Source organism: Zingiber officinale, chromosome 4A, assembly GCF_018446385.1.
Source record: "Zingiber officinale cultivar Zhangliang chromosome 4A, Zo_v1.1, whole genome shotgun sequence".
Classification (NCBI taxonomy): domain Eukaryota; kingdom Viridiplantae; phylum Streptophyta; class Magnoliopsida; order Zingiberales; family Zingiberaceae; genus Zingiber; species Zingiber officinale.
The window spans coordinates 148,580,296-148,606,274 of NC_055992.1; the positions used below are offsets into that span (position 1 = coordinate 148,580,296).

At 38.3% G+C, this 25,979-nt stretch overlaps 1 protein-coding gene and 2 long non-coding RNA genes across 11 annotated transcripts; 2 read left to right on the forward strand and 1 right to left on the reverse strand.

The window, feature by feature from the left end:
- The first annotated feature begins 1,334 nt into the window (after positions 1 to 1,334).
- On the forward strand, positions 1,335 to 5,495 carry LOC121971620. 8 transcript variants are annotated; one of them, XR_006109186.1, is made up of 6 exons: positions 1,335 to 1,614; positions 1,682 to 1,811; positions 1,896 to 2,212; positions 3,105 to 3,393; positions 3,529 to 4,729; positions 5,127 to 5,495. It is a non-coding gene; the product is annotated as an uncharacterized LOC121971620 (long non-coding RNA). The 8 variants fall into 8 exon arrangements; XR_006109187.1 differs by lacking the exon at positions 1,682 to 1,811 and having other exon boundaries at positions 1,896 to 1,941; positions 2,122 to 3,393; XR_006109185.1 differs by having other exon boundaries at positions 1,342 to 1,614; positions 1,896 to 3,393.
- An 8,236-nt stretch (positions 5,496 to 13,731) lies between these two features.
- LOC121971621 (red chlorophyll catabolite reductase-like) lies at positions 13,732 to 15,602 on the forward strand. Of its 2 annotated transcripts, XM_042522967.1 has the most exons (3): positions 13,732 to 14,076; positions 14,781 to 15,044; positions 15,138 to 15,602. In XM_042522967.1, exons 1-3 carry the CDS (start codon positions 13,759 to 13,761, stop codon positions 15,408 to 15,410), a joined length of 855 nt encoding a protein of 284 aa, XP_042378901.1. In that variant the 5' UTR covers positions 13,732 to 13,758; the 3' UTR covers positions 15,411 to 15,602. The 2 variants fall into 2 exon arrangements, with proteins under 2 accessions (XP_042378901.1, XP_042378900.1); XM_042522966.1 differs by having other exon boundaries at positions 13,734 to 14,076; positions 14,781 to 15,602.
- Positions 13,861 to 16,936, reverse strand: LOC121971622. Its single transcript, XR_006109188.1, has 2 exons — positions 16,694 to 16,936; positions 13,861 to 14,111 (listed from the first exon to the last, which is right to left on the reverse strand). It is a non-coding gene; the product is annotated as an uncharacterized LOC121971622 (long non-coding RNA).
- Between the last annotated feature and the right edge of the window lie 9,043 nt (positions 16,937 to 25,979).

Below are 25,979 nucleotides of genomic sequence, written 5' to 3' on the forward strand. Positions count from 1 at the left end.
AGGAGACTTATATTTTGACATTTTAGTAAATATCTCCTAGGAGGTGGTAAATCTGGATTGATTGAGTGTAAGTCGAGATATCCAAAAGTGTTTGGATAGCTTATAGATGATCCATCACTCCTTTGATAAAGAAGATGTATATCTTAAGACCTCTTGTTAGGATTATTACTCATAAGTCTTTGGCCAAGTATGACACATCAAGAGAATGATTTTCTTGGACACGTGTTTTAAGTAATTTGAATTCATATGATAAGAAATTATTATTTGGGTTAAGTGTGACATAATCAATCCAGTGGATACTAACATATAAACTATGTCCTAAACCAAGTGTGTATAAGATAAATGAAGGGAACATACTAATTATTATAGCTGCCAAAGGGTTCAGGATTATTTTGGTATTAACTGTAATTTTTTAATTAATTAGGATCATGATATATTAATAAGTGTTATTTATATCAATTTATAATTAATAGTTAATTATGAATAATCAATATAATTAAGAATTTATTAGAGTATAGTATATTTGAAAGACATAAAATAAAGTTTGAATTAGATTTAAGCACTTTTTGGGAGGAAGTGAGGGAAGGAGAGGGAAGGATAAAGAAGTGGAAGGGAAATTTAAAATTTTGTTTGGGAAGAAGTGAGCTACGGAAAGGAAAGGTAAGGAAGGATAAATTTTAACTTTTCTTACCCATGAAATGAAAGAATTTCTTACACTCTGATTTGGGGTGTAAGGAAGGGTAAAGGGAATTAAAAAAAATTATATTCTAATTTTATTCCTGTTTCATTAATTATATTAATTTTAAAAATCATTGTTTTAGGTATTCTTTGTATCACGACGAAAAACACTCGCATCGCCCAACTGGCACCACCCAACGCTCACACTTCACCAATGCTAACACCGACTTTGCCGCCGACACTAACTCCGATTTTGACGCAGACGCCAACTTTTACGCAGCTGATGACTTCGACGCCGACGTCGACTTCGGCGGCGACGCCGACTTCGATGCCAACGCCGACTTCGACACCGACATCGACTTCGATGTCGACGTCGACGACGATGACGATGCCGACTTTAACAAATGAGTTACAATTATTTGAATGCGTAAGTCTTAACCAACAAATGTATGCAAGATGCACTGAGTTTTTGAATGCGTAATTCTTTAATAAAAGTGAGAGTAATTTTGTTACTTTATATATTTAACCTTCATTACCCTCACTTTTTTCCCAAACACGTTAACACATATTACCTTAATGAACCTTCCCTCCCTCTCAAATAAAAAGAATATAAATACTTTACTTCTCTTCCCTTTCCCTCCATTCCCTTCCCTTCCCTTCCCCTTCTGTTAATGAATTTTCGCTCATCAACGGAGGGTTAGGATGATTAAATTTGGTAGGACAGACGAATGAGCAAATAGGTGGTCGGCGAGGCGAGCAAATAGGTGAGCGGCATCTGCATGCGAAGCGGCCACTGCCTCGCCAAGCAAGGAGCGGCCGCCTCGCCAAGCAACGAGTGGCCGCTCCCTTATTTCCTAATTTCCTTTCCGCCAAAATCTTTTCCCACGAGCCTACCTCCCAATTCCATTACCTCTTCGCATTATCGGCACGAACAAGGTAACTCTTTCTTCCTTCTTATCGTCATAATAATCTTTTACAGTAGGCCTTTGCTCGTTATGTGCAGCCGCCTCGCACCCTCTCGGCAAGATTCCCTTTCCCCATTCCCTTCTCATCTTCCTTGACGCCTTCTTTTTCCATCGCCATTTAACAAATTTATTTATTTTTTTATCTTCTGCACCTCCATTCACGGTACGGTAAGCACATTTCTCTTCTGGAGCAACCATTGTCGCTTTTTCTCCCTCGATTTCTTGATCTATGCTTCTCATTCCATCTTTCAGGGAGCATGCCTTCGCAGATGATGGCAACATGGAGCATTGCGTTAAAGTACCAAAACCAGACACTAGTGACATTTGGATTCTTTGCCTCCCTCGATCTCTTTGTCACAGATCTCATGCGTTCAATTCGTCACCATTCTTACTTTTCTTTCCTTTTCTTTTTTTACATCTTTTATGTGTTTTTCTATAGTTTTTTATATTTCGGATCTGAATGAAATGTTGGCTACAGGTCTCAATTATGAGGACTTGCAATTGAAGTCATTCTTTGGTTCAACAGGGGACATTAAGTTTAGAGAGAGCTCTAATGAATATAAACAAAGGTAAAGTTGTATTCTTTTTTCTTCATTTGATTTTTCTAGTAATTTTCCCCACTAAATTAGTGATGCTATTGTTTTCAGTTAATGATTGACAAAAGATCACGAAGTCAGCATGTAACTGGAAGTGGATTTTTTTTTTTTTTAATTCTTGTTTCAAGTTATGATTTTAATTTGTTGATTTGATATTCAAGAGATTTATAAGGAACATAGAGTTAAACTTGACAATCTTGGAACCAGTGTCTGATGATTTTCATGTTCATTCTTTTCTTCTGAGTTGAATGTTAGCAATTAAAAGATCCATGATTAATTTCCTAAACTTATAGTTGACAATAACAGAAACGTCTGATGATTTTCATCTATACCCCTTTCTTCTGAGTTGAGCAAAGTTAGGAATTGAAGGAACCCTTACCAAATGCCTCAAATTTTGTTCATCTATTCTGCGTGCTCAAAATCTTCTATTCTATGCTTTTTAAAGATGTTTTTTACTTATTGCAATATGATTTTCAATATTAGAGGAAAAAGTTGAAAGACTTGAGACACAGTTAGCTGCAGAAGATAGGGAGCTAACCACTTTAATCAGAATGGGTTGTCAAATTGGAATTATTATTTTTTTGCATTTTTTGTTTTAAATCTCTAAAAGTATGTTTGAACAAGAAGCTAAAATAAAGCTAAGTCTGAAAGCTTAGATTTAAAAGTTGCACATATATGCATTGCTTGTGTGCATATAGTTGTTCTATTGGTGTTCATTTTTTTTTTTCATTTAAATGGAATATGCATTCAATTTATATTTTCAGTTAGCATAATTCTATTACAATGTATTTTTTTATTGAGGTACCCTTGATTGGTTCTTTCTTGCATTGTTAACATAATAATATTTTTTTGTTTGATGAGATAGATCGAGTTTAACAAGCTTGATGTGGCATTTCCTCTATGATATTTCACTCCTATTTTTTATCTCAAATAATTCTGGAACCAAAAGGCAAAAACCAATATATAGTAACCCTTTATCTCCAAAACAAGGTATGTGATCTTGATGAACTACTGCCCTCTACCACTGCTATCTACTGATATCCTTCTTAAGGGGCTCCTTTTTCTTGCAAACCAGCTGATAAAAGGGTTTGTGTTGTTTCTAATTTGCTTCCCATGTTTTTGACAAGGATTCAGCAGCACAGACCCAAGAAATGGTAATCATTTTCTTTTGAAACTGTTTGGATTGTTTCAAGTTAAGCTAATTTCATTCTCTAATAACTTAGTTATGATTCTTTTAAAAGATGTATACTTCAATATTTATTGTCTATTATTTTTCTATACTTGGACAGTTTTTGCTCTGAATTCCGTGTCTAATTAATGGGCGAATACACCTCCAAGCTACAAGAATTCGGCTCCCAGCGATCAATGGAAAGGAGTCAACTTCAGTAATTTAAGGGTGATACGACAGTGAATTTCCTTGCCACCTGATGAATTGTTCATTTGTTATTAATTGTATCTTCCTTTTGATCAATATTAATCTGAAAGACTACTACAGGAACTATTTAACATGGATTTTAATGGTAGTTTGAGTAGTGACATAGGAAACCTTAGTGAATTGGAAGAATTTCAAGTGCCTTGTAAGTCTACAAACGCTGAGAAATTGGAGATTTAATATATGAATATTTGGATGTCCATAACTGTAAGGTCCACTTCCAACAAGCATTCTTTCATGAACTTAATATATGAAGTTGTTGCAGTTATTGCCCATGAACTTGGACATTGGAAACTCAATCACACAATGTATTCTTTCATTGCTGTTCAGGTGTTTTTTTTATACTCCACTTCAATATTTCTGAAGCATCTTATCATGTTTAATGCCACAATATTTGTAAAATCATGATTTTGATTTTGATTTTGACATCTGATAGAATTTATTGGACTAAGTTGGCAGACTAAGAAAAGGTGATCATTCATTCTGCCTTTATCTGAACTCTTGATAGATTTATGCTCTTTATCTGAACTCTCTGGATAGATTAATCTATAATGTTTGTTCTAAAAGCCTAATGAAACCTGCAAATTGTTCCTTTTAAAATATTAAAATCTTCAAAATTTGTGAAAGTAAGGAAATTCTTAATTGCTCTTTAGTAGATTTAGAATGGAGCTTTGAATTCATTAAAAAAAAAAAAAAAAAGGCAGCCCGGTGCACGAAGCTCCCGTCATGCGGAGTCCCGGGGAAGGATCCATTAGCCTTACCCTGTTTTTTCCAAGAGGTTATTTTCAGGATTCGAACCCGTCACTTTTTGGTCACATGGCAACAATTTTACCGTTGTGCCAACTGTCAAGACTCCCCTTCTGGAGCTTTGAATTCATCTGTTTATTTAAATAAAGGAATGCAACATTTGAGCTTTTTATTAGGCAGGAATTTCAAGAGTTGTAATTGGCTTGAGACATGCATTCCAACATTTAAGAGAGAAAGTAATCCAGTCATTAAGAAATGAAGGTGTTCAAGTTGATGTTCTTGGGGAGGACTTACAGAGTAAAACCTTTGAGGTATGGTTTTCATGCTAAATCTGTACCTACCTTGCTTCTGTTCCATTCATGTTATTTGTTCTCCTAGTATGGTAAGAGAACATTTCCATTGTATATTTGAATGAGTTATGAGAATGCATGAAGCAAGATATGTTTTCAATTTGTGATTTTCATTATTATGTCTATAGTTCTTATCATATGGCTATATACTGTCATAAGATGCTTTGAAGTCCTGCCTCATAGTTAATGCTCCATTACTCTAGAGCTGCATTTCACGTTCCATTTTCAGTTCTGAAATATGCTCCATCATGGTAAATGATTGCATCCTGATACTGTCGCATCTTCAACTCTATTTTGCTTCTGAAATAGTTGATAGGTTTCCAATTTATGAAATTGATGTGTCTAATATTCCATCAAGGGAGGAAGATAAAGAAGATGACTTAAGAGACTTGGTCAGAGATAGGATGTTTGAAAAGGGCCAAAGCAAGCGGATATGGGATGAGCGGTATAAAATGTTAGATGCTCGAGATCTCAAGGGACAAGATGCTTACCACTTGGAGAAGCACTTAAAGGAGCACTTTCGGGTGAAACACTTAAAGGAGCACTTAAAGGTTCCAGATGTTTTACCATCATTCTCAATATGATGAAATAAAAAGTAAGTGAATTCATCTATTCCTATGTGGATGCCTAAGATTCATGTACATTGTGATATAAATTTTTAGGTTGTATTTAGATATTTGTGAATACATTTTTAGTTGAAGTTGGTCAAACGTGTTTTTGTGAATACACTTTTATGTTGTATTTGATAGATATTTGTGGTATATTTGTTTAATTTTGATAGTAAAAAATATTTTATTCAATTAATACAATAAAACAAACTTCAATCAAATTAAATTGTATAGAAGTAAAAGCAAGCATTTATTGTACTTGATATAAAAATTGTGAAGTCATATAAATAATTTGCTTCGTCAATTAATATAATTTTTGAAGTCATATATGATTAATTACTTCAATATTTTTATAGAACAGATGAAATAAAAGAGTTTTTTTACTTTTAAATCGGCTTAATTTCAAATCGACTTAGACCGGATAAAGACTTTAGTACTTTTATGATAAAATAATAAATTGACTCTTTTACTTCACGTTCCTTTACTTTCAATAATTATTTATCTTAGGCTTAGTTGAATATATGAAGTATATTAATCAAATTCACATAGTGTTAAGAATATACAGTTGAAGATGGAAATGTTGTACTTGTCACCTATGCCATTTGGAATATAGTTTACTTCGATTAAACTTGTCATCTCTGTTGTAGAATATCCAAGGACACAACATGGCTTCTACAGTGCAACACCTGAGTTATTTTACTTTCATTATCTTTATTGGTTTAGCAAGAAATTGTTCTTGTTGAGCTAAATTCTGAAAGCATTGAGCTGACTTAGATTTAATTAGGAGTATTTTTTCTCCATCTAACTTGGATGATATAGTCAGATCCATTCATAGCAAGAGAAACTATGAAATATTACTTTTGAGGGATTTACATGCATCTCCCTATCACACTCATCCTGATCCATGCATTTCAAAAGAAAATGTGTATGTTCCACCTATTTGGGGAGGGCAACCTGAATCTTACTCCTCTGTTAAGGATTTGTATGCATCCTTGTTTCAGTCTTATTCTAGTAATGTTGTGATGAATTTAGTAACTTTACTAATCAATGTGATGAATTTAGTAACTTTACTGATCCTGAGTTATCGCCTTCATCAATGTTTGTTTCTCTCAAATAATGCTCTCATAAGTCTTCTGAAATTATTAATTTGCATCTTTCTTTTCAGAATTCTTTCGTGTCTATGTTAAAACAAATTGACTCTGTATTTTCTTTGCATTAACAGATGCGGTGGATTTGATTACGGCAGAGTTCCATGAACTTGGTGGTTCTATTTGTTGGACAATCTGGTATCGTTGATATTAAGAAAAATTATTAAATTAAAATTATATAAAATTAATTCTAACTTATATGTTGAGATGATCTGAACGGATAATCTCAGATTGTCAATGTGACTAGTTTTGTCAAGCTTTCGATGGTCCGAATTACGAAGTTAATACGATGCGTAGTAAAATTGGGAGTTGATGGCCGAGTCGGGAAGCGAATTCGTCGAGTAAAATACCGAGATCTGCGTTCAACGTAGTTTTCTTGAAACAGATTCGCCCTACCTCCGGCTATGCTTCGAGATTCTCTCGGGTCATCTGTTTCCTAGGATACAATGGCAAAACCACGCACGCAACCAAGCATTGGTTGTTCGTGGCGAACTGAAAATGCACCCGAGTGCTATCACGAGTAGTTCAGCCGAACGGATGTACGACTGAGAGAGTTTTTGTGGGAGAAGACGGGTAGACAGAGGTTCGCTTCCTACTCTTCCTCTCATTCTCTCTTTCGCTTAGCTTCCACTACTCTATATCGTTTGCTCAAGATCCAACCTCCTTATATAGGAGCTCTTACTTTGCCTGCAATGAATGATCAAATTATGATCATTTAATATTAGGTTTAATAGCGTCATTAATGAGTTTAATGTCTTCATTAGTGTTGAGATATTATAAAATCATTATTAATGGGTTTAATGCCGTCATTAATATTGAGACGTTACGAAGTCACCATTAATGAATTTAATGTCGTCATTAATATCGAGATGTTACGAAATCATCATTAATTTCATATTAATACTTCTGTTGTATTCTTGAGCAAGTAGCAAAAAGATATTCAGGTGGCAAAACGTTGATTCATTCGCTTAAGCAAATCTTGTCTCGATCGGCCCGACATTCAACATGCATAGGTCGTGCTCACACATGAGTCAACCTTGGTTCAGTACAATCCGGGCCTTGGATTTGTATCCACCCCTGCGTACCCATGCGTGAGAGAGTCTCCCCATGTATATATTTATAACATCAATGCATGTGTCATAATTTAAACCAACAATAAAGCCAAGAAATTTCTAATGTGGGACTAAACTCATGCACAATAAAGTCTCTTCGTCTCAGCCTCTTTATTCTATTCACGTTTCCAATAATCCCCTACATGAATGAAATATAGGTTATATGATAATATTTAGTAGCTAGTCAGTATAGAATAGATAAGTTTTACCCTTTGAACCATCCCTTGTAAAGACCTGTTTGCATACTGGCTGACAATAGACATAATGTCCTTGAACTGTTCTGTCGTTTGTGTAAGCATTAATAAATCTCACCCAAGATTCTTCCTGATATAACTCAGTTCTCATAAGTGTGTTCGTTCTTAACCATAAACATGTCTGGTTCTGTGACAAGCTCTAACAATTGTACCTCCAATTCTCTTCGAAGCGATCCCATTTCTTTCTCACATAGGTGATCCCTCGAGAGTAGCCATCTATTCTTCTTGATCATTAAAAGTCCATCGACTTACCCTAGTCTAGTCACTGTTTCATTGGATTATCCCCCACTGTGTGTCTAATCAATGAAAATTAGTTGTCCCTATGAACCTAGTTCTTGGGATCTCCAGTCAGCATAGGTTGGGTATCTCTGCACTGATTGCTGACAACGACATCAAACTCATCCCTCGCGATGAGCTTGTAACTAACTCTCTGTTTAACCCCTTGGTTAACGGATCTGCTAGGTTATCCTTTAACTTCACATATTCAATAGTGATAACTCCCGTTGAGAGTAGTTGTCTAATGGTATTATATCTACGATGTATATGTCAAGACTTACGATTATACAGACGGCTCTATGTCCGACCAATTGCTGAATGACTATGACAATGTATGCAAATTATCGGCACAGATTTCGACCATCTCGAAATATCTTCTAAGAATTATCGTAGTCATTCAGCGTCTTCACCACATTTGTCAAGAGCTATAAACTCATATTCCATCATGGATCTGGTTATTACCGTTTGCTTAGAAGATTTCCAAAGAATGGTTGCACCTCCCAAAGTGAATACATATCCACTCATAGACTTGAGTCTTTTATGTCAGATATCCAATTAGCATCACTATATCTGTAAGGACCCACGAGCGAAATTAAGGAAAATTTATTTATGAAAATATCTAAAGTCACACAAGTGTTAATTAAATGATTAACTTATAAAATATTCTAACAATTTTAGGAATTTTTTAGGGTACAAATGAATTTAAATGACATATTTCAAGAGGAAAGAATTGTTAAAAACTGATGGAAACATACGATATCTCATTAAGCTGGGAATTAGTTGGTCTTAATTACCCTAAGTTAGGCTAGATAACCTACATATAAAAGCAAAACACCTTTGCCCAACCATTTTAGCCCTAAAACGCCAATTCCACGCCGCACTCTGCCCTAAACCTGCCGAACCCTACTCTCGCCCTTATTGCGAGACGACGGAGCTGGTTGCCGTCGCTGGAGCTCCGACCGAGCATCTCTCGGCGAGCCGAGCTTCATAGAGGACACCACAGTTGGGCGAGATCTGCTATCGGCGTGGCGGCACATCGCACGGGCGTTGAATGCGACATGAAGGAAGGAAGAGGCAAGTATATCTAACGGTGATAGCATAAGATCTGTGAGGTATAGAGGGGTGGAAACCTGGAATGAAGAAGATGTTTGTTGTGTGTTCGTTCCTGTTAGGGCTTCTTCTTTGTTGAGTTTTGATTCGGTCATTTAGTTTGCATATATTTCAGATTTTTGATCGGTGAAATCTACATTGATAGTGTTCGATTTCCTTGGAGTGGCCTTCTTGTGTTTCTATTGGTGTCCGTCGAGCTGTGTTTGAAGTTGAGGTTTGGTTTCTTCCGTGATGTCGAGGTTTCAATTCCTGTGTGATGCTTGTTCGCTTAAATGTCTGATCGAGGTGCTGGTTTTGATTGTGTGCCGAAGGGAGCTCTGGTTATTGATTGGTTGATTGGAACTCTATGTAGGTTTCCGGCGATGTTTTCTTTGGATTTAACCGAGGATTTCGAGTTCTTTTGATCCGATTTGAGGTCTCAATTAGATCTGGCTTGGCTTGTATGGTTTCTGGTTCCTCTCGTCGGAGCAATCTATTATTGATGGTGCGGATTTGCTAGGGGACTGTTCTGTTCGGGATTTATGGGTTTTGTTAGCTGAAGATTGGCTTGAACTTCGATTTCGTCCAGGATTGTTGATGTTGTGAGTTCAATGTAGGTTAACGGCTTGATTAAATGTCGACTTGAGATGTTTCGAGGTGGAATAAGCTGCGTCTTGGTTTTCTTTTGGGAAGCTCGGGATTCAAAAGTAGTTTTCCTCGTTGTGGACAAATTTACTCCTCGCTGGATGATTTGGTTTTGAACTTGGTTTTTGTGGTTTGTGGTTTCCATGAAGGTTGCTTTGAAATCTTGGTGTAGTTCTACTCGATATGTTAATCTGTTGTTTGGCGTTGCACTCGGGTTATTGGGAAAACTCTAGCCGACCTTATTATGGATACATTCTCCATGGGGTTTTGGGATTTCAGTAGGTAAGTTGGGAAGTTCTGTTGGTGATTTATTGCTATTGTAGTTTCTTTGGACGGGCATGGTTTGGTAGTACATAAATAGAGTAAATTGTTAATTGTTGTAGATGTTCTGGTGGATAGAATTTGAGTTGTATTTTTTTTTAATTGATAACTGCTATGGGTTTTGATTCTTATTTCTTTAAGTTCTGAGTTTTGAACGACAAGCATCAGTTGCTATTTATTAGCTTTCGGGTTGCATATGAATTTAGTATCTGCTTATAATCTTTTCCATGTTATGTTTAGCTTGAACAAGAATGGATATGATAAATTGACATGTTTACTGAATTTGATGGATATAGGAAATGTTAAGATTATGATATGGGTAAATTAAGTTTTATATAGCTAGCTAGTTGAATATGTGCATATGTGGTAGCAGTACGGGATGGGTGACCCGGGATGAGCTCCGGGGAGGGCCCATCCAAACTTGACTGATACTGGAATTTATGTTAGCTTCGACTATATGACTGGATACATGTTCTCTACGAGGTACCTCTAGGTTCATGGGACTGTTGACTGGCTCTAATTGTGGTTACCGGATATGTGACATATTCACCTTTATTAGCTGTGTAGGAACTTTATTTACCGCATTTTCTTTCTCTGTTATACAACATTTCGGATATGTGTCTATCATCTAGCTCCTATCTCTATTATTTTATGGATGTCATGTTTCATCACATGAGATTATACTTGCTGGGTTGTAGGCTCATGATGACTACATTACAGGTGAGGATGTGTCTCTGGACACGAAGGAGGGCCTATGGACGGAGTAGGCGAGGAGGCGGGATGGACGTATGGCATTGTCCGGGTATTAGGAGTGCCGAGCTTATGTTCTCCATGGGAAGGGATTTTTTTTTTCTTTGGTATTGTCGAGGGTTCATGGTTGGGTTTTCTCTTTGTTAAACTCTTGTGTGGGATGTTGGCTTTTACTTCCGATAAAATAAATGTTTGATTTGGTATCATGTTATAAGTATATGCTTAGTTTGTGTTTGGTGGGTTGATGCAATGAAAAAAAAAAAAACTGAGGGTTGGTTACGGGATGTTTCAATATCCATCAATCACAGCACGATATCTCATATAGTATAGTCCATATTCATGAGTATACCTCAAGTACCTTAGTACTCTTTTTATCCCTTTTTAGTGCTCAACACCGGGATTACTCGTGTATCTACTTAGTTTACTTACTGCGTAGCTAAGTCTAGTCGTGCATAACTCATCAAGTATATTAGATTTCCAATCACTCGAGAGTACTCTATCTGAGAGATATTTTCACCTCGATTTTTCAATAGATATTGACTTGTATCTATCAGCGTTCGTGCCAACACAGTATCACTCTTAGTAAATTTCTCAAGAATCTTATCCACCGTTCGATCGGTACAACTTTCATCGCTCGCTTGACATTGTTTTGTGTCATTTACTAGACATCATTTTTCATCGCTCGCGCGACACTACTACTATTGTGATCACACGCTTAGCATTACGATGGGTCTAATGATTTGACTTTGTAGTCGAGAGTGATTCAACTTTTACGATAGGTTGTCTAGTTAGTGGGACTTGTGTCTCCTTCAACTAGACTTGAAGGGGAGACTTGCGATGTAAATATATTTAAGGGGCCCAAGGAAATTAGGGATAAATGAGAGGGCATTTTGGTCAATTCATGGTTAGGTCTTTTAGAGGAGAGGAAGGGCTTTGATGGGAGAGGGCTTCATTTTGGCTACTAGCCCAAGCATGCACGTCGCCTCCCCCCTCGTTCAGTGCCGCCTCGCCAGAAGCCTCGGTAGTCGACTCCCCTCTTGTCGATCTCCTCCCTCGTGGTCTCCACCTTATGCTTCTTCTTCTCTCTCGCGACCACGCTGCCAGGAAGCTCACGCACCGCCCCCTTCTTTCCGACGACAGCGTGACCGCCTCTGCCTTCTCTCATTGCTGCTGCTAGCAACTATCTCCTCTCACACTTGAATGTGATCGGGGACCTTCCCGCTCCAGCTAACGGCCACCCTCCATTGGCCTTCAACGCTATCGCCCCTCGCACACACCATCGACCCACGATGGCCATGCCTCTCCCTTCCCTTCTACACATTGACCACCTCCAGTGACCTCTAGCAGGCCCAATCATTGGCACCGTTGTCAACGCCCTCGCCTCCCGAGTTGTTGTGGCATTCGCATGTCACCTCCACCTTCTGGCGACTCCGCCCCCGGGCCGTCGCCCTCCAAGACGCCGCCTCCCGCGCCTTCGCCATTGCAGTCACGCCCTGACTATCGTTGTCGACATTACCGCTATCAGATCTGACCAACCTGCACTCCTGTCGTCAGATCCAACTGTCTAGCACCCTTGTTCCAATCGATCGACCCTCACGACGCTAAGCCGGCCTTCGGTCAATGTTGCTAGTAGCCTCCCCCATCAATCTGGTGTAGAACCTCCGCTGTCGGTGCGGATCCACCAAAGTCATAGGCTTTCGGTGCCGATCGAGCCTTCTAGCTTCCATTATTGCGCACTCCCTTGGTACTTCTAGCGTTTATCATTGATCGGGCATCCGAGCCCTCGTCGCCATTGTGCTCTGATCTGACATGTTGTGTTCCGCCCTTTGAGCCAATATTGTATTCTGACTTTCAAGCCGAGGCTATGTTTCCGGCCTTTGCGCCTTCCGACCTGTGTGTTGTTGTCGTATTCTGGCTTATGTGCCGCTGTCATATTACGACCTACGTGTCGTCGTCGTATTCCGGCTCCATGATATCCTCCAGCTCTGTGTCACCCTCGGGTTCCGCGCCACCTCTGTCTTTGGCTCCATGCCATCTTCCGGATCCGTGCCGCTTCGAGTCTGCACTTGCGGGCCTAATATGCTTTACATTTAGTCATTTCATTATAATATTGTTTATCTTTGTTCATTTATATCATCGGAGACTAACTTGAGTATCAAAGCGCTAGACCAGGACAGTTCGTCTATTTTCTAACAACCTTATAGACACCATTGATTAGAGATTTTGAACACCTTTGATCTTCTCTTTTTAAGGGGGTCTCTAGCGACTCAATTAATATAGAAAAAAGTTCATCATTCCCTCTTTCTTAAAGTCACGGTGACTTAATTTACATTCCAATCACATCATTAATAGTCTTATTCTGGATGAGATGATTTACCAATCGAATTGATTGAATTTTATTAATCAATCCCATCAATAAATGACCCTTGATTTACAAACAGATCAAGGGTACGAATTTAAAGGATCCATCCCCCTTAGACATGTGCCATCACATTATTTGGTCTGGCATGGGCGTAGGTCCGTTTGGCCCATGATCATGCTTGCGGCTTGACTAATGTTAATAATTTAAATTTTATTAATTAATATTTATAATATATCATAGTTTACATATTAATTGAAGTTTAACAAAATAAAAATGTAATAAATTTGTATATTTATTACATCTTAACATTAAATTTTTCAAGGGGAAATATAAATTAATTATCCACACACGTGTAATTTAAGTCCACACACGTGCTTTGAAATTGATTCAAGTTTGCAAATGAATTATCCACAGAGGAGTAAATAATGTCTTCGTTGGCCGTCAGTTGTCTCCTTTCTCCTCTTCTTCCTCGTCCGGGCTCTGCCGTCGCGGTCGCAGGCTGCAAGAGCAGATCCATTCGGGTCCACGCATCGATGACCTCCCCGCCGCCTCCCGTGGCGGAGTTCCCCTACCTACCGCCGGCGCAGCGGGATCTGATGGTGGAAGTCCTTTCCATGGTGGAGACCGGGCTCGGGCCGCAGCTCCTCCCCTCCACCGTGCCCTCCGACGTCCTGTCCTACCAAAATCCGTCCGGGTCGGCCCATGGCGCCCTCGATATCCGATATGGTGGCCGCGATTCCACGGTACCATTTCACTTCTGTCTTCATTCTTTCCGTTCCTTCATATAGATAATAGATCCATGAGTTTCTATGTGCTTAAAAGTGAAACTCGATCGGTAGCAGTAGTATTTCTGTTTGATCTATCTCAATTTCTCTCTTTTCTCATGCTTAATAATGCCGGATTCTATCAAAGATAAAAGATGTGTATATAGCAAAAGAGTAGATTTCTAGTGTATTCCAATTGCAGCACAAGTTTTAATAGGTTTCGAATGAGTCTGTTACGATCAACTTAGCTTGAGTTCTTTTTTACTTTGTTCAGAAACAATTCTTTGAAAGAAACTCTAATCTGTTCATAGAACTCACTGTTTGTAGAATTAAGCTTCGGTTGTTGTGTTTTGATGAAGATGGATTAGAATTCCCTTTGTAGCATGCTTTAAGAACAAACATTTTGGGTATAGGGTGGAGTGATATGATCATTATGAACGGCATTTCAAATGGTCAAGCTTTGAAAAATTAGTCTTCTCATTTTGATGCTCTAATCATATGCCACACTAAAGGAATTCAAAGCTAAAACTATTGTAATTTGAGAATTTATTTAATTAAAAACAAGCCAGTTGTGAGACTGAGATTTGTCATACCGATGATAATTCACACAGATAATCATGTATCGGAGGCACAAAACCTCAAAAAAAAGTGTCTTAGTCACATTTTATTGGAATTTTGTTCAGGTAGACTTCATACTGGAATCATGGCTGCATTGCCAGATCCCTACTGGTGTTCTCAATATAGCCACTTTGTTTGTCTCGCTTAATTCTTCCACAGATGCTCCTCACCTTCTTATGGAGTTCATACAAGGAAGCCCAACCTCCCTCGTTCTCCTCCTGGACTTGATACCACGCAAGGATGTCGTCCTCCACCCTGACTACCTTGATGAATTCTACCATCAAACCGATCTGGATAAACAAAGGCAAGTGCTTGCCAAACTTCCACAGGTGCAACCATACATGTCACCCTCTCTTTATGTCCGCAGTATCCTATCACCCACAGCAATTGTAGTTAACATCAACTGCGGTGACGGCGAACAGACCGTGCTGGAAGAGATAATCCGTGGCAAACTCAATATGATTTGCAAGGAGATTGTTCAAGTATGGTTGCGCTTATGTGCTAAAACTAAGCTATTGAGTGAAGTGGATCAAGATATTTTGGTTAAAAGAGATGGTTTGATCAAGAGCAAGGCCATTGAAATTGATCTCGAGGCAAACCTGCCTAGAATGTTCACTCCTGAGGTCGCAAGCCGTGTAGTGAGGGAAATTAAGGAGGCTTATAAGGTACAAGACAGTGGAAAAAAATTCGTCTAAGAGTTCCCAAAATGTAATTACGATGAAAGTTTAGATTTGCTGGTGCAGCAAAATTGTAATAGAAATTAGTCCAGAGGAACCAAATTTGCATGTCTAACTTGATCCTCTTGATATTTTGTACATGCATGACAACAGTAAGAATAAGGAAGCGATTATAGATTTGGCTATAAATTAAATATATAAATTTTGTTAGTTTGTTTGTCCATCATAAAGATTTGGCTTGATGTATTTGTCTATGTAATAGCTGAGTATGTTGGAGCTTTACTATGATTCGACCTTTTTGTTTGTTGATTTGTGAAGATATTGTCTGCTTTAGATAGCATTGATGACGTTGTTGTGCCATAATCTAATGAAACTGAATAAACTAATATCCATGAAAATGTATCTACCATTGCATGGTGTAGCAGTAAGGTTATTGATGCGCCGCAGTTATGCAGTTTTACGTGTCTCTTAAGATAAAAAGTCATGGAAAGTCAAGATGCACTAGATTCGGGTCAAACTTCTCATAAAAGAGATTCAAGCTAAGTCAAATGAGTCTAACAAAGTTAACCAAGGGCAAGTTAATTATCATGGCCCATGTGTCGGCATATATCCTGGCACCCCTTCTGGCTTAATCTCAAGTCCATGCACTATCTATCAGTCTCAGTTCTTGATCCCAACACTTCTTTAGGCTTAGTCCCAACACTTTTTCTGACTCAGTCTTAGGTCCTTGCACCATCTCTCAGTCTCAGCTCCTAATCCTGACACCCCTTGTCGCTTAGTCTCAACTACACCATCTCTCAATCTCTGCACAAATCTTGACACCCATTTTGACTCATTCTTAAGTCCCTACATTATCTTTCAGTCTCAGCTTCTTCTGATCCAGACATTCCTTTGGCTCAGTCTAAGGTCCCTGCATCATTTCTCAATCTCAGTTCTGGATCCCAACACCCCTTCTACCTCAGTCTAAGGTCCCTACACCATCCCTTAGTCTCAACTCCTGATCCCAACACCCCTTGTGGCTCAGCCCCAAGACCCGGTAACGTCTCTTAGTCTTGGGTTCAATTGCCGACATCATCTCAGTCTTAGTTTCAATTGACGAGACCCTCTCTCAGTATTAGATGCCAATATCTTTTTAGTCTCGGTCTCAGATCCTGACTTTGTCTTTCCTCAAGGTCATTGCACATCGATGTCACATTTTTCACCCTCAAGACAGGCCTATGCCCTACACGAGCTCGTTGACAACGACTATGAATATTCTAGGACACATAACATCTAAGAATGTCGGAGGCAACAAAGGTGACCTTGGCGTGTGCGACCCTCCTAGCAGCGGAAGAACCCTCTGTGTCGCCGACGGTTGTTGGTGGGCGATGAGAGAGAAAGGGAAGTGACTGCGGAGATGGCAACACTAGCATCGGTGCCGGAGAATAGGCGACGTTGATCGGTTGGGTGAGCAGCGGAGGCAACGTGTGCGTCTTGCCCCTTTCCTCCTCTCCTTTCTGCCTCCAACGACGGAGAAGAAATACCCAGGAAAACACCCCCTCATCTCTCCCATTCAATGATGAACTGCCTCCATCAAAACCCTTAACATGTAAAAGGATCTCTTTGCCCTTCTATTCCTCCCTAATTACTCCTGTGTTCTTAAGTTACGTCTTCATCATGCACAAAATACGGATTTAGGAGTATTCATGTTTGATACAATATCATATCATAATACACTCCCCCAAAGCACTTCTAAAAATTTTATCACTATCCAACTACTCATTAAAGAAACTATTATTTCTAGTCCTCCATATAAAGTGTATCAAAGAAAACAAGGAAGATGTCTAGTCTTAATCAACAACCTACTCTCACAATAATATCTTTCGAAAACTCTCAACATCTATCAGTAGGTAAATATTTCTTATCTCATATGTTGTCACTCCTTGATTCTCCTCTACAATCGGGGGACATCCAAAGAATAAATGCTTTGTGTCTCTAGCACTTGCTCGTAGAAGGTACAATGTCTTTACATGTCTTTAATGAGAAGATGTCTATGTGCCAATATCCAAAAGGTAACTGTGTGACTAGGTTATATATAAGACTTCCACATTGTCCGTGTCCATGACTCCTAATGGGTAACTGGGCAAAAGATGATTACATTTACTCTCAGCGTCCATCAGTTCATGAAAGGACATCGTGAATGAGATAAATCATGATAACTAAGAGGTAAATGGATGACAGAGTGAGTTATGCAGAGTACAAAAATTTATACCCCGCCTAATTCTATGATTCAATTCTTCATTCGTTGGATAAATTTATCATCTGTTTACTATCTCACCTAACACTGCAAAAAAAAAAAATCAGCATTAGAGACGGACTTTTCCATCGCTAAATTAGATTAGCGACTGAATAACTACGTCGATACGAGTTTTGTGGTTGATCGTATTTAGAGACAAAATTTTAAATTCCGTCGCTAGTCAGAGACGGAATATATATTCCGTCTCTAAATTTAGCAATGGAATATATATTCCGTCTCTAAAATTTAGCGACGGGAATTTAATCATCAGTCACTAACCATAGAATCCGATCTCTAGTTTCTGTCTATAATTAGAGACGGAATATTAAAATTCCGTCTTTAATTAGAGACGGAAGTTTAATGGTCCGTCTCTAATTAGAGACGGAACATTAAAATTCCGTCTCTAATTAGAGACGGATTTTTTTATGTTTCGTCTCTAATTAGAGACGGAATTTAAATGTTCTGTCGCAAGGTATCGATATTTCAGACAAATTCAGGTCACTCAACGACGGAAAATTATAGTTCCGTCTCTAATACCTAGAAATTTCAGCAGCACAATTTGGTTTCTACAGTTATCCTTGTTTACATTTCATATCAATCTAAACCATCACATACGATTGTTTTCAAATAATACAATACATACACAATTAGACAATGACAATACAAAATAATATATGAATGTAAATATCAAACCAAATATCCAATCCAAGCACACTACATTCCTATAACATCTCCAATAACAATAATCCAAGCACAAAACTAAAACTAAATATCCAATTAAAAAACAAAGATAAATATCCAAACATCTCCAACCATAAACACCTGATTGTATAGTACTACAACATCTGAAATTAAAAAACACAATACAACACATTCTAGCAAAGAAAATCCAATCCTAAGCTAGCGAGTAGTAATCAATCCTACAAAAATGCTAATACGATAGATTACTAATAAAACAAAGAATAAACTAATACATAATTATGAGTAACATATTAAATTTAATATTATGAATTTATTTTACATACCTGAGTGCTAGTTTGGATATATGATGATGGTGTCGTATAGATATCAACGTTCCTGAAAAGATATAATACAATGTTAGACATAGTTTCATTAGTGAACAAAAAAAAAAAAAAAAAAAGTTAAACATCAAGATACCTATGGCAATCTACGGATCAGGGGGATTATTAGGGTCTTGAGTCTCCTGAGAGGCAAAACGATGCGGCATTGCACTCATTTGATCCAAGAAGGCCTGCATATCCCGCCTAATTTTCTCAAGATCCAATCGGGATTGCCACTCTGCTCGAAAATCTGCCTCCAAGCTCGAGAGTCGAGTCTTCAAATCTGCATTTTCTTGCTCTAAGGCGTCTACTCTAGCAGATGATTTGGATGCACTCGATGATGTGCTGGGACGACCCCTGGCCCTAGGAGTGATTACAAAAGCTTTATTTCTACATTTGGAATGATTACATGGACAACGTAACGTGACACCATCCATACATACTGGATGACTTTTCGCAAAGTTCACAAACTCTTCAACTCCAGCAAAATATTCATCTCGGATAAATCCATTTTCTAATCTATTGTACATCCAATCTTTGTTCAAGTACATTTTATCCTAATAAACATAAGATTGATTACTTAGTAAGTATGCAATTAATATAATAGAGGTACTACACACATGATTCAATGTATTCAAAAATCATACCATGAATAGAAAATATTAAGTGTATAATTAAGAAGTTGACATTTAAATAAAAAAAATACACATTTAGACAATTTTAAATCAATTTCATAGGTGTTATCAAAATATCATATCATAATAGGTGGCAGTGGTATGGTGTTTTATTTTTTGGTCTCTAAATTATAGTCCATCCTTTCTCTTTCTTATTTTCTTAATTATTCATATTTCCTCTTGGTCCTTACCTTTTGATTTTTATCCATGGATTATTAGATTCGATTGTATGCCTAGTTTTAATCTATCTTTAATATATTATTTTGGCTTTAGCTACTGGAAGCTTTAGAAGTTACTACAATATGAAATGTAAATCCTTCCATTGACTTTCTATATTCATATCCTTATACCAAGGTCATTTTGATCATCTTTGGTTAGGTTAAGGCTATATCTATGTCTCAGTCAATGATATTCTCATATGTATTTTGATTATCTTTTTTTAAATTTCAATCTAACTTTACAAGAATGAAAATCAAATACACCTATGTTCTAATTTTCAAACAACTGAATATCTATAAATGAATGACTGCACAGGTAATAGATAATTACATGTATTTAATCATTTTCATTGAGGGATAACTTCTCCATTAGTCAAAATCATGACAAATTACTATCGATGATAAGGTGGAACTATTTTAGGATATTTGTGCATCGTTGATGAGAACTAATTATAAACCTACAAATGCACTCCTCTACTAAAATGCACAAGTTTCTTTCATTTTGGTTGACAATTAGAAGGACAGCCAAATTCAAAGCAACAAGCAACCTTCTCAAAAGAAACATGAATTTCACAATTAGATTTTTTTCTATAAAAGAGAAGCTATACAAGAGTTTGCAAGCAGAAAAAATCAGCAAAATGAAGAATGTATTTGAGGGAATGTGTTCATATATTTGTACCAGAGACCGAACTAAAAGTTTGGCTCTCATACAACTTGATGCAGTACGAACAAATTGTGCCACCAAAACAACTCAACTCTCGACAAATGGGGAAGCAAATAATATTATTAACTCAAGATGTACAAGGGATCCTAGCCCCTTTATGTTTTGAGGAGAAACAAGAAAGGAAAAGAGAGATTGAGGAGAAAAAAGAAATCACCAGCGACGTGAAGCTGCTGGGATGCTGCTTTGTGAAAGGGATGCTGCTGAGCTTCAATGATCGGACGGGGAAGTTGTGGCGCTTCCACTACTCCTACTGGAACAGCAGCTAGAGATTCGATGACCGGACGGGGAAGTCAAGAAAGGAAAAGAGAGACTGAGGAGAAAAGAGAAATCACCAGCGACGGAGCACACTCTGCAAGGAAGAAGCTCGTTGGCGAGGATGATGAAAAGACTGTGTTGAGCCGAGTCGGAGTCCAGCGGCGGCAATTGTTCGAGCGTCGAAGGAGAGGACGTCGGAGGAGACGGAGAGAAATGCAGGAGACGGAGCTCGAGTTGGAGTCTAGTGCCGGCAACTATTCGAGCGCCGGAGGAGAGGAAACGCAGGAGACGGAGACGGAGACGCCGACAACTAATAAGATTAATTCCATCACTAATTAGAGACGGGCTTAATAGTTCCGTCGCTAGTTAGAAACGGAATTATTAATTCCGTCTCTAATTCGCTTGGTGGGGCTTAATTCCCTGTTTGAATAGTGAAAGAATAAATATTTCGTCCCTAATTAGAGATGAAATCAAAATATCCGTCTCTATTTAGAGACGGATAATTTATTCCTATAATTAATCTTTACAAATTCACTTATTTTAAAATTTAAAACGATAAAAATAGAGACGGAAGTATATATTTCCGTCTCTAATTCTTCCGTCTCTAAGTAAATCCGTGAAGGCAGACTTCACATGGGTAATTGTAGGCCTAAGTGTTTTAACCACGCAGCATGATCAATTTTAGCCGTAGGCTATGGTGCAGCAGTAACGATATTCTAATTATTCTCTAGTATATGTGGTTCGATTTTTGGTTACCGTGCCTCGATCAGATCAGTCACCTCGTAGAGGAGACTATCGGAAGCATCCCCGATCAGGACTATCGGAAGCATCCCCGATCAGGAATCTCCCTCCGGAAGCAGTGCTGCGGCAAGCTCTCACAATCAGCCGGGGAAAGAAACTGGTGGTGCAGTGGCCACCGGTGGCATTGCTAGCTGCGGTATACTACATAGCGCTCTACTTCCAGGACAACCGCACGCCGAGCCCCTGCAGTTGGAGAATCTTTGACGTGACTATGAATGGGCATGACTTCTTCCAGGGCCTCAATGTCTCCACTCACGGAATCATGGTGTTTGGGGGTACAGTGGTCACTCTCCGGGAAGGTGGCGATTGTGTTGTCCCCGAGCCAAGATTTGCCGGTTGGGCCACTGATCAATGCAGGGGAGATCATTCAAGTTGTGCCCTTTGGTGATAGAATTCTCACTAGAGATAGTAACTCAGCTCGGGCATTGTAGCAAACAAATTCAGAGCTGTACTAGGAGAGCGGAGAGGCAAGACAATGAGTTCAGTGGTGCAATGCTATCTGCATTAGGAGAGCTTCCAAACATATCAAAGAGATATAATAAGTCTATCTTACAAACCTAATAAGATTTTCTTTGTATACAAGCTCTTGATTGTTTTGTGTTGTCTTGCAAAAGAACAGATATTTATCTCTACAACAACCAACTTACAGGACCTGTTCCTGACAATCTGAAGTAGAAAACTGGTCTTGACATCAAGTAAGCTTGGATCGTGAAATACTACTACTGCCTCTTCTTTCCAAATAAACTCTGTGCATAACCTTTCAACTGTATGGCTGACAGGATTCAACCTGGGAACCAGATTCAATAACATGTCGATAACAATGGAACGAGGTTAAGAAAATATATCAAATGGCTATCTTATTTTGCTTAAATGCAGCCAACTTCTAACTCAGCAATTCTTTCCTCTAAACTTAATGAGATATTCAATCTAATGTGCTAGTTGCTGAGTACAGTTTGTGCCGTGCATGCATTGGCATGGACCATACTGCACTCCACACAACACCAAGTTCATTAACTGTTCCATTTGGCCACAACAGGAAAGTCATTTGCAGTAAATTTCGACTCCTATATGGAACACCTCACCTGAAAACCTCAAATCTGCTATAGATCAGGAGAGCTAGGCTTGCCTGAGTCATCAAAGCTCATAGGTCAATTACAAAATCACGTAATTTAGATTCCAATTAATACTACAACAACTTATAATAATTTTTTTTTCCACTCTGTTATCTTTCTCTAAGTGAACAACATGAAAAAATCCTCTCATGAGCATCCCCTTTTTTTTTTCTTAAGTAAATAATTAATAGCAGTGATACCAGCAGCACGTTCTGGATCTCAACTCCAATAGCAAATCTAATATTGTCGAACCAGATCTTGTCCAGACATGCCATCACAGACTGTGCATGGGGCATTCAATCAACAAAGGAGAGATCCATCTCGCCAATCTGTTAAACAAACATATGCAATGCAAAAGGCAAAACGTTCTAAATTAAAGTGCCTCTTACAAAAAAAATAAATAAATAAATTAATTAAATTAAATTAAAAGAAAGAAAGAACTGTAAATTATGAAAAAATCTTCAATCATAACTTTAGTTTTATATGCAGTCCCTAATGATAAAAAAATTTATCTCAACTTTCTACATACAAAATTTTATTTACTTTAACTCACTCATGTAAATATTGTTATCTAATTATCCCTCGGATTTTTTAGGTACAAAAGATCTAAAAATAAATGTAATTTCTCTTAAAGTCAGCATTTTATATTAGAATCAAGTATATCTTTTATCAAAATTGGCCCTCATATTTTTTAGGTATAAAAAGTAACGAGTATAATTCTTGCTAAATTCAACACTTTACACTAGAATAGATATATTTTTTATTAAATTGAGCACGATTACCATTTAAAGTAACCTAGTATATTTTTCTTCCAATTGAGTATCATTTAAAGAAAATCTAGTATATTTTCTATTAATTAAGGTGGAAAAAGAATCGTGCTCAATTTGATAGAAAATATACTAAAATGAGTATAATTTTTCTTAAAGTCAGTACTTTGTGCTAGAATCGAGTATATTTTCTAACAAAATTGCTCCTCATATTTTTTAGGTACAAATAGTCTAAAACTGAGTATAATTCCTGTTAAATTAAGCACTTTAAACTAGAATCGAGTATATTTTTTATTAAATTGAGCACGAGTTTTTTCCTGTTTAATATAATTCCTCCTAAATTCAGCATTATTAAAAAAATCTAATATATTTTCCATTCAATTGAATATCATTTAAAGAAAATCTAGTATATTTTTTATCCAATTGAGGTGGAAGAATTGTGTTCAATTTGATAGAAAATATACTAGATTCTAGTTTAATGAACTAAATTTAAGAAGAATTATATATATTTGTTTTTGGACTTTTTATAACTAAAAATACCAGGAGTAATTAGGTAAATATATTTGACTAGGAAATGGAAATAAAGATTTTTGTCAACGAGGATTACATGCAAAATTTTATTTACTAATGGAGATTACATGTAAAATTTTATTTGCCAATAAAGACTGCATGTAATTTTTCCCTTAAACAAACAGTAGATATTGTATCACAATAATATCCTTCATTCCGGAATGATTGCAGTAGCTATCGCTAACTGTTGTTCTTATTTTGCAGTGTTATTGTAACTAGTCCAATGTAACACTTAATGCAATATAGTATTTTAATAATAGATGAAATTTAAATAATTTTGATTGAATTTATGAATGAGTATTTTTATATAACAATGCTTATAATTTAGTGTTTAAAGTTTAATGTTTTAAAATTTAAGATTTAGGGTTCAATTATAGTTGTGCAGTAGTTATTTAATAGTTGTTATATGGTGTAGTAACTTATTCCTGTCAGGAAGTTGAGAAGATGAATCTGTCGATGTGACGTGTTTGGATTATTGACCGTATCTTCATGACCCGAATGGTGAGCTGTCTTCTGTGTTGACCAAGTCGTCAGAGGTCCTCTGGTCAACACTACCTGCAGCCAGCGACCGGGTCACCCCAGTTTCTAGTACCCCGATGCTCAAGGCGGGTCCCACGAATATATAAGAAGTTGAATAATGATAGAACTAAATAAATACAAGACGAATACAGTGACGTACCCTAGCCCCAGGAGGAGGGGGCAGCCTCGGATGGGTCGGTGAGCTGGTCGCGATGTTGATCGAGCGACGGCGTGAAGAGGGTGCGACACATGAAGCGGAGTAATAGGAGCGACGTCGGAGCCGTCCGTCGATGTTGGCGTCAGCCTTCATAAGGCGACCGACCAACCCCCTCCCTCCCCCTTCTCCCTTCTGGTGGTGGAATCGACGAGGAAGTTCTCCTTTGTTCGAGATGGTGGTGCCAAACCAACCCCCCCCCCCCCCCCCCTTCATCCCGTGTGAGCAGTGCACTTTATAAGCAATAAAACCCTTAATGTGTCAAAAGACCCAAATACTATTGGTGCAATATTCCCCAGGTCAAGGTTGACCAAGTTGACTGAGCTTGGACTGAGTCAAGCTCGAGTCTTGATGTTTGAGTTTCGATGTTTGACAATACATATATACAACACATGGAGATTGCAGGTGCAATTGTTCATGTGAGGAGATTGTGAAGAAGAGTCAAGTAGGTCAAGAGTGACTGGATACTTGATTGGCAAGTCCTGGTGAGTGAAGCCAGGCAGATTGGAAAGACCTAGTGAGTAAAGCTAGGCAGAAGGAAATCCTGGTGAGTGAAGCCAGGTGAAAGACCTAGTGAGTAAAGCTAGGCAGAAGGAAATCCTGGTGAGTGAAGTCAAGTGAAAGACCTAGTGAGTGAAGCTAGGCAGAAGGAAGTCCTGGTGAGTGAAGTCAGGCACGAGAAAATCAGATGGATCAAGGCTGATCGGACATCTAGTGTTGGGAAGTCCAAGTGAGTCAAAGAGATTGACCAGATACTTGGCACGAGGAGGAAAGTCCAAGTGGGTCAAAGGGTTTGACCGGATACTTGGCACGAGGAAGAAAGTCCAAGTGGGTCAAAGGGATTGACCGGACACTTTGTGAGCAAGTCCTAGCAGGTCAAGGGTGACCGGATGCTAGGCACGATGAACCAACAGGTCATGATTGACTGGATGTTGGTTTAAGGGAATTTAGACTTGATTTTGGGAGAAATCATGAGCTAGATCGATCAGCCGATCGATTGGCACATGCCCAATCGATCGACCGATCGATTGGGTGAGTCCTCGCGACAAGCCTTCTCCCAATCGATCAGTGGACCGATTGGGGAGAAGCATCGCGTGAACAAAACAGCTCTGAATCGATCAGTCAATCAATCCAGAGCTCCCAATCGATCGAGCGATTGATTGGGAAGCTGCGATTTCGTGCGATGGGGTCTGGATCGATCGACCGATCGATCCAGGTGTTTTCCCGAGAGCACAGAGGCGCTCTGGATCGATCGGCTGATCGATCCAAAGCTTCCCCGATCGATTGGGAGCAATCCAATCGATCAGGATCCGACCGTTGGCATCATATTTAACTGCAGGCGTTCGATTCCTTCGGTAAAACTTTCAGATTTCATTTCAGCAAGTCATAGCAACTCC

Bases quoted from the DNA above. Each gene is read 5' to 3' on its own strand.
- LOC121971621 (XM_042522966.1), top strand. From the start codon at position 13,759: ATGTCTTCGTTGGCCGTCAGTTGTCTCCTTTCTCCTCTTCTTCCTCGT. The intron at 14,077-14,780 runs GTACCATTTCAC...AATTTTGTTCAG, and splicing joins ATGGTGGCCGCGATTCCACG to GTAGACTTCATACTGGAATC.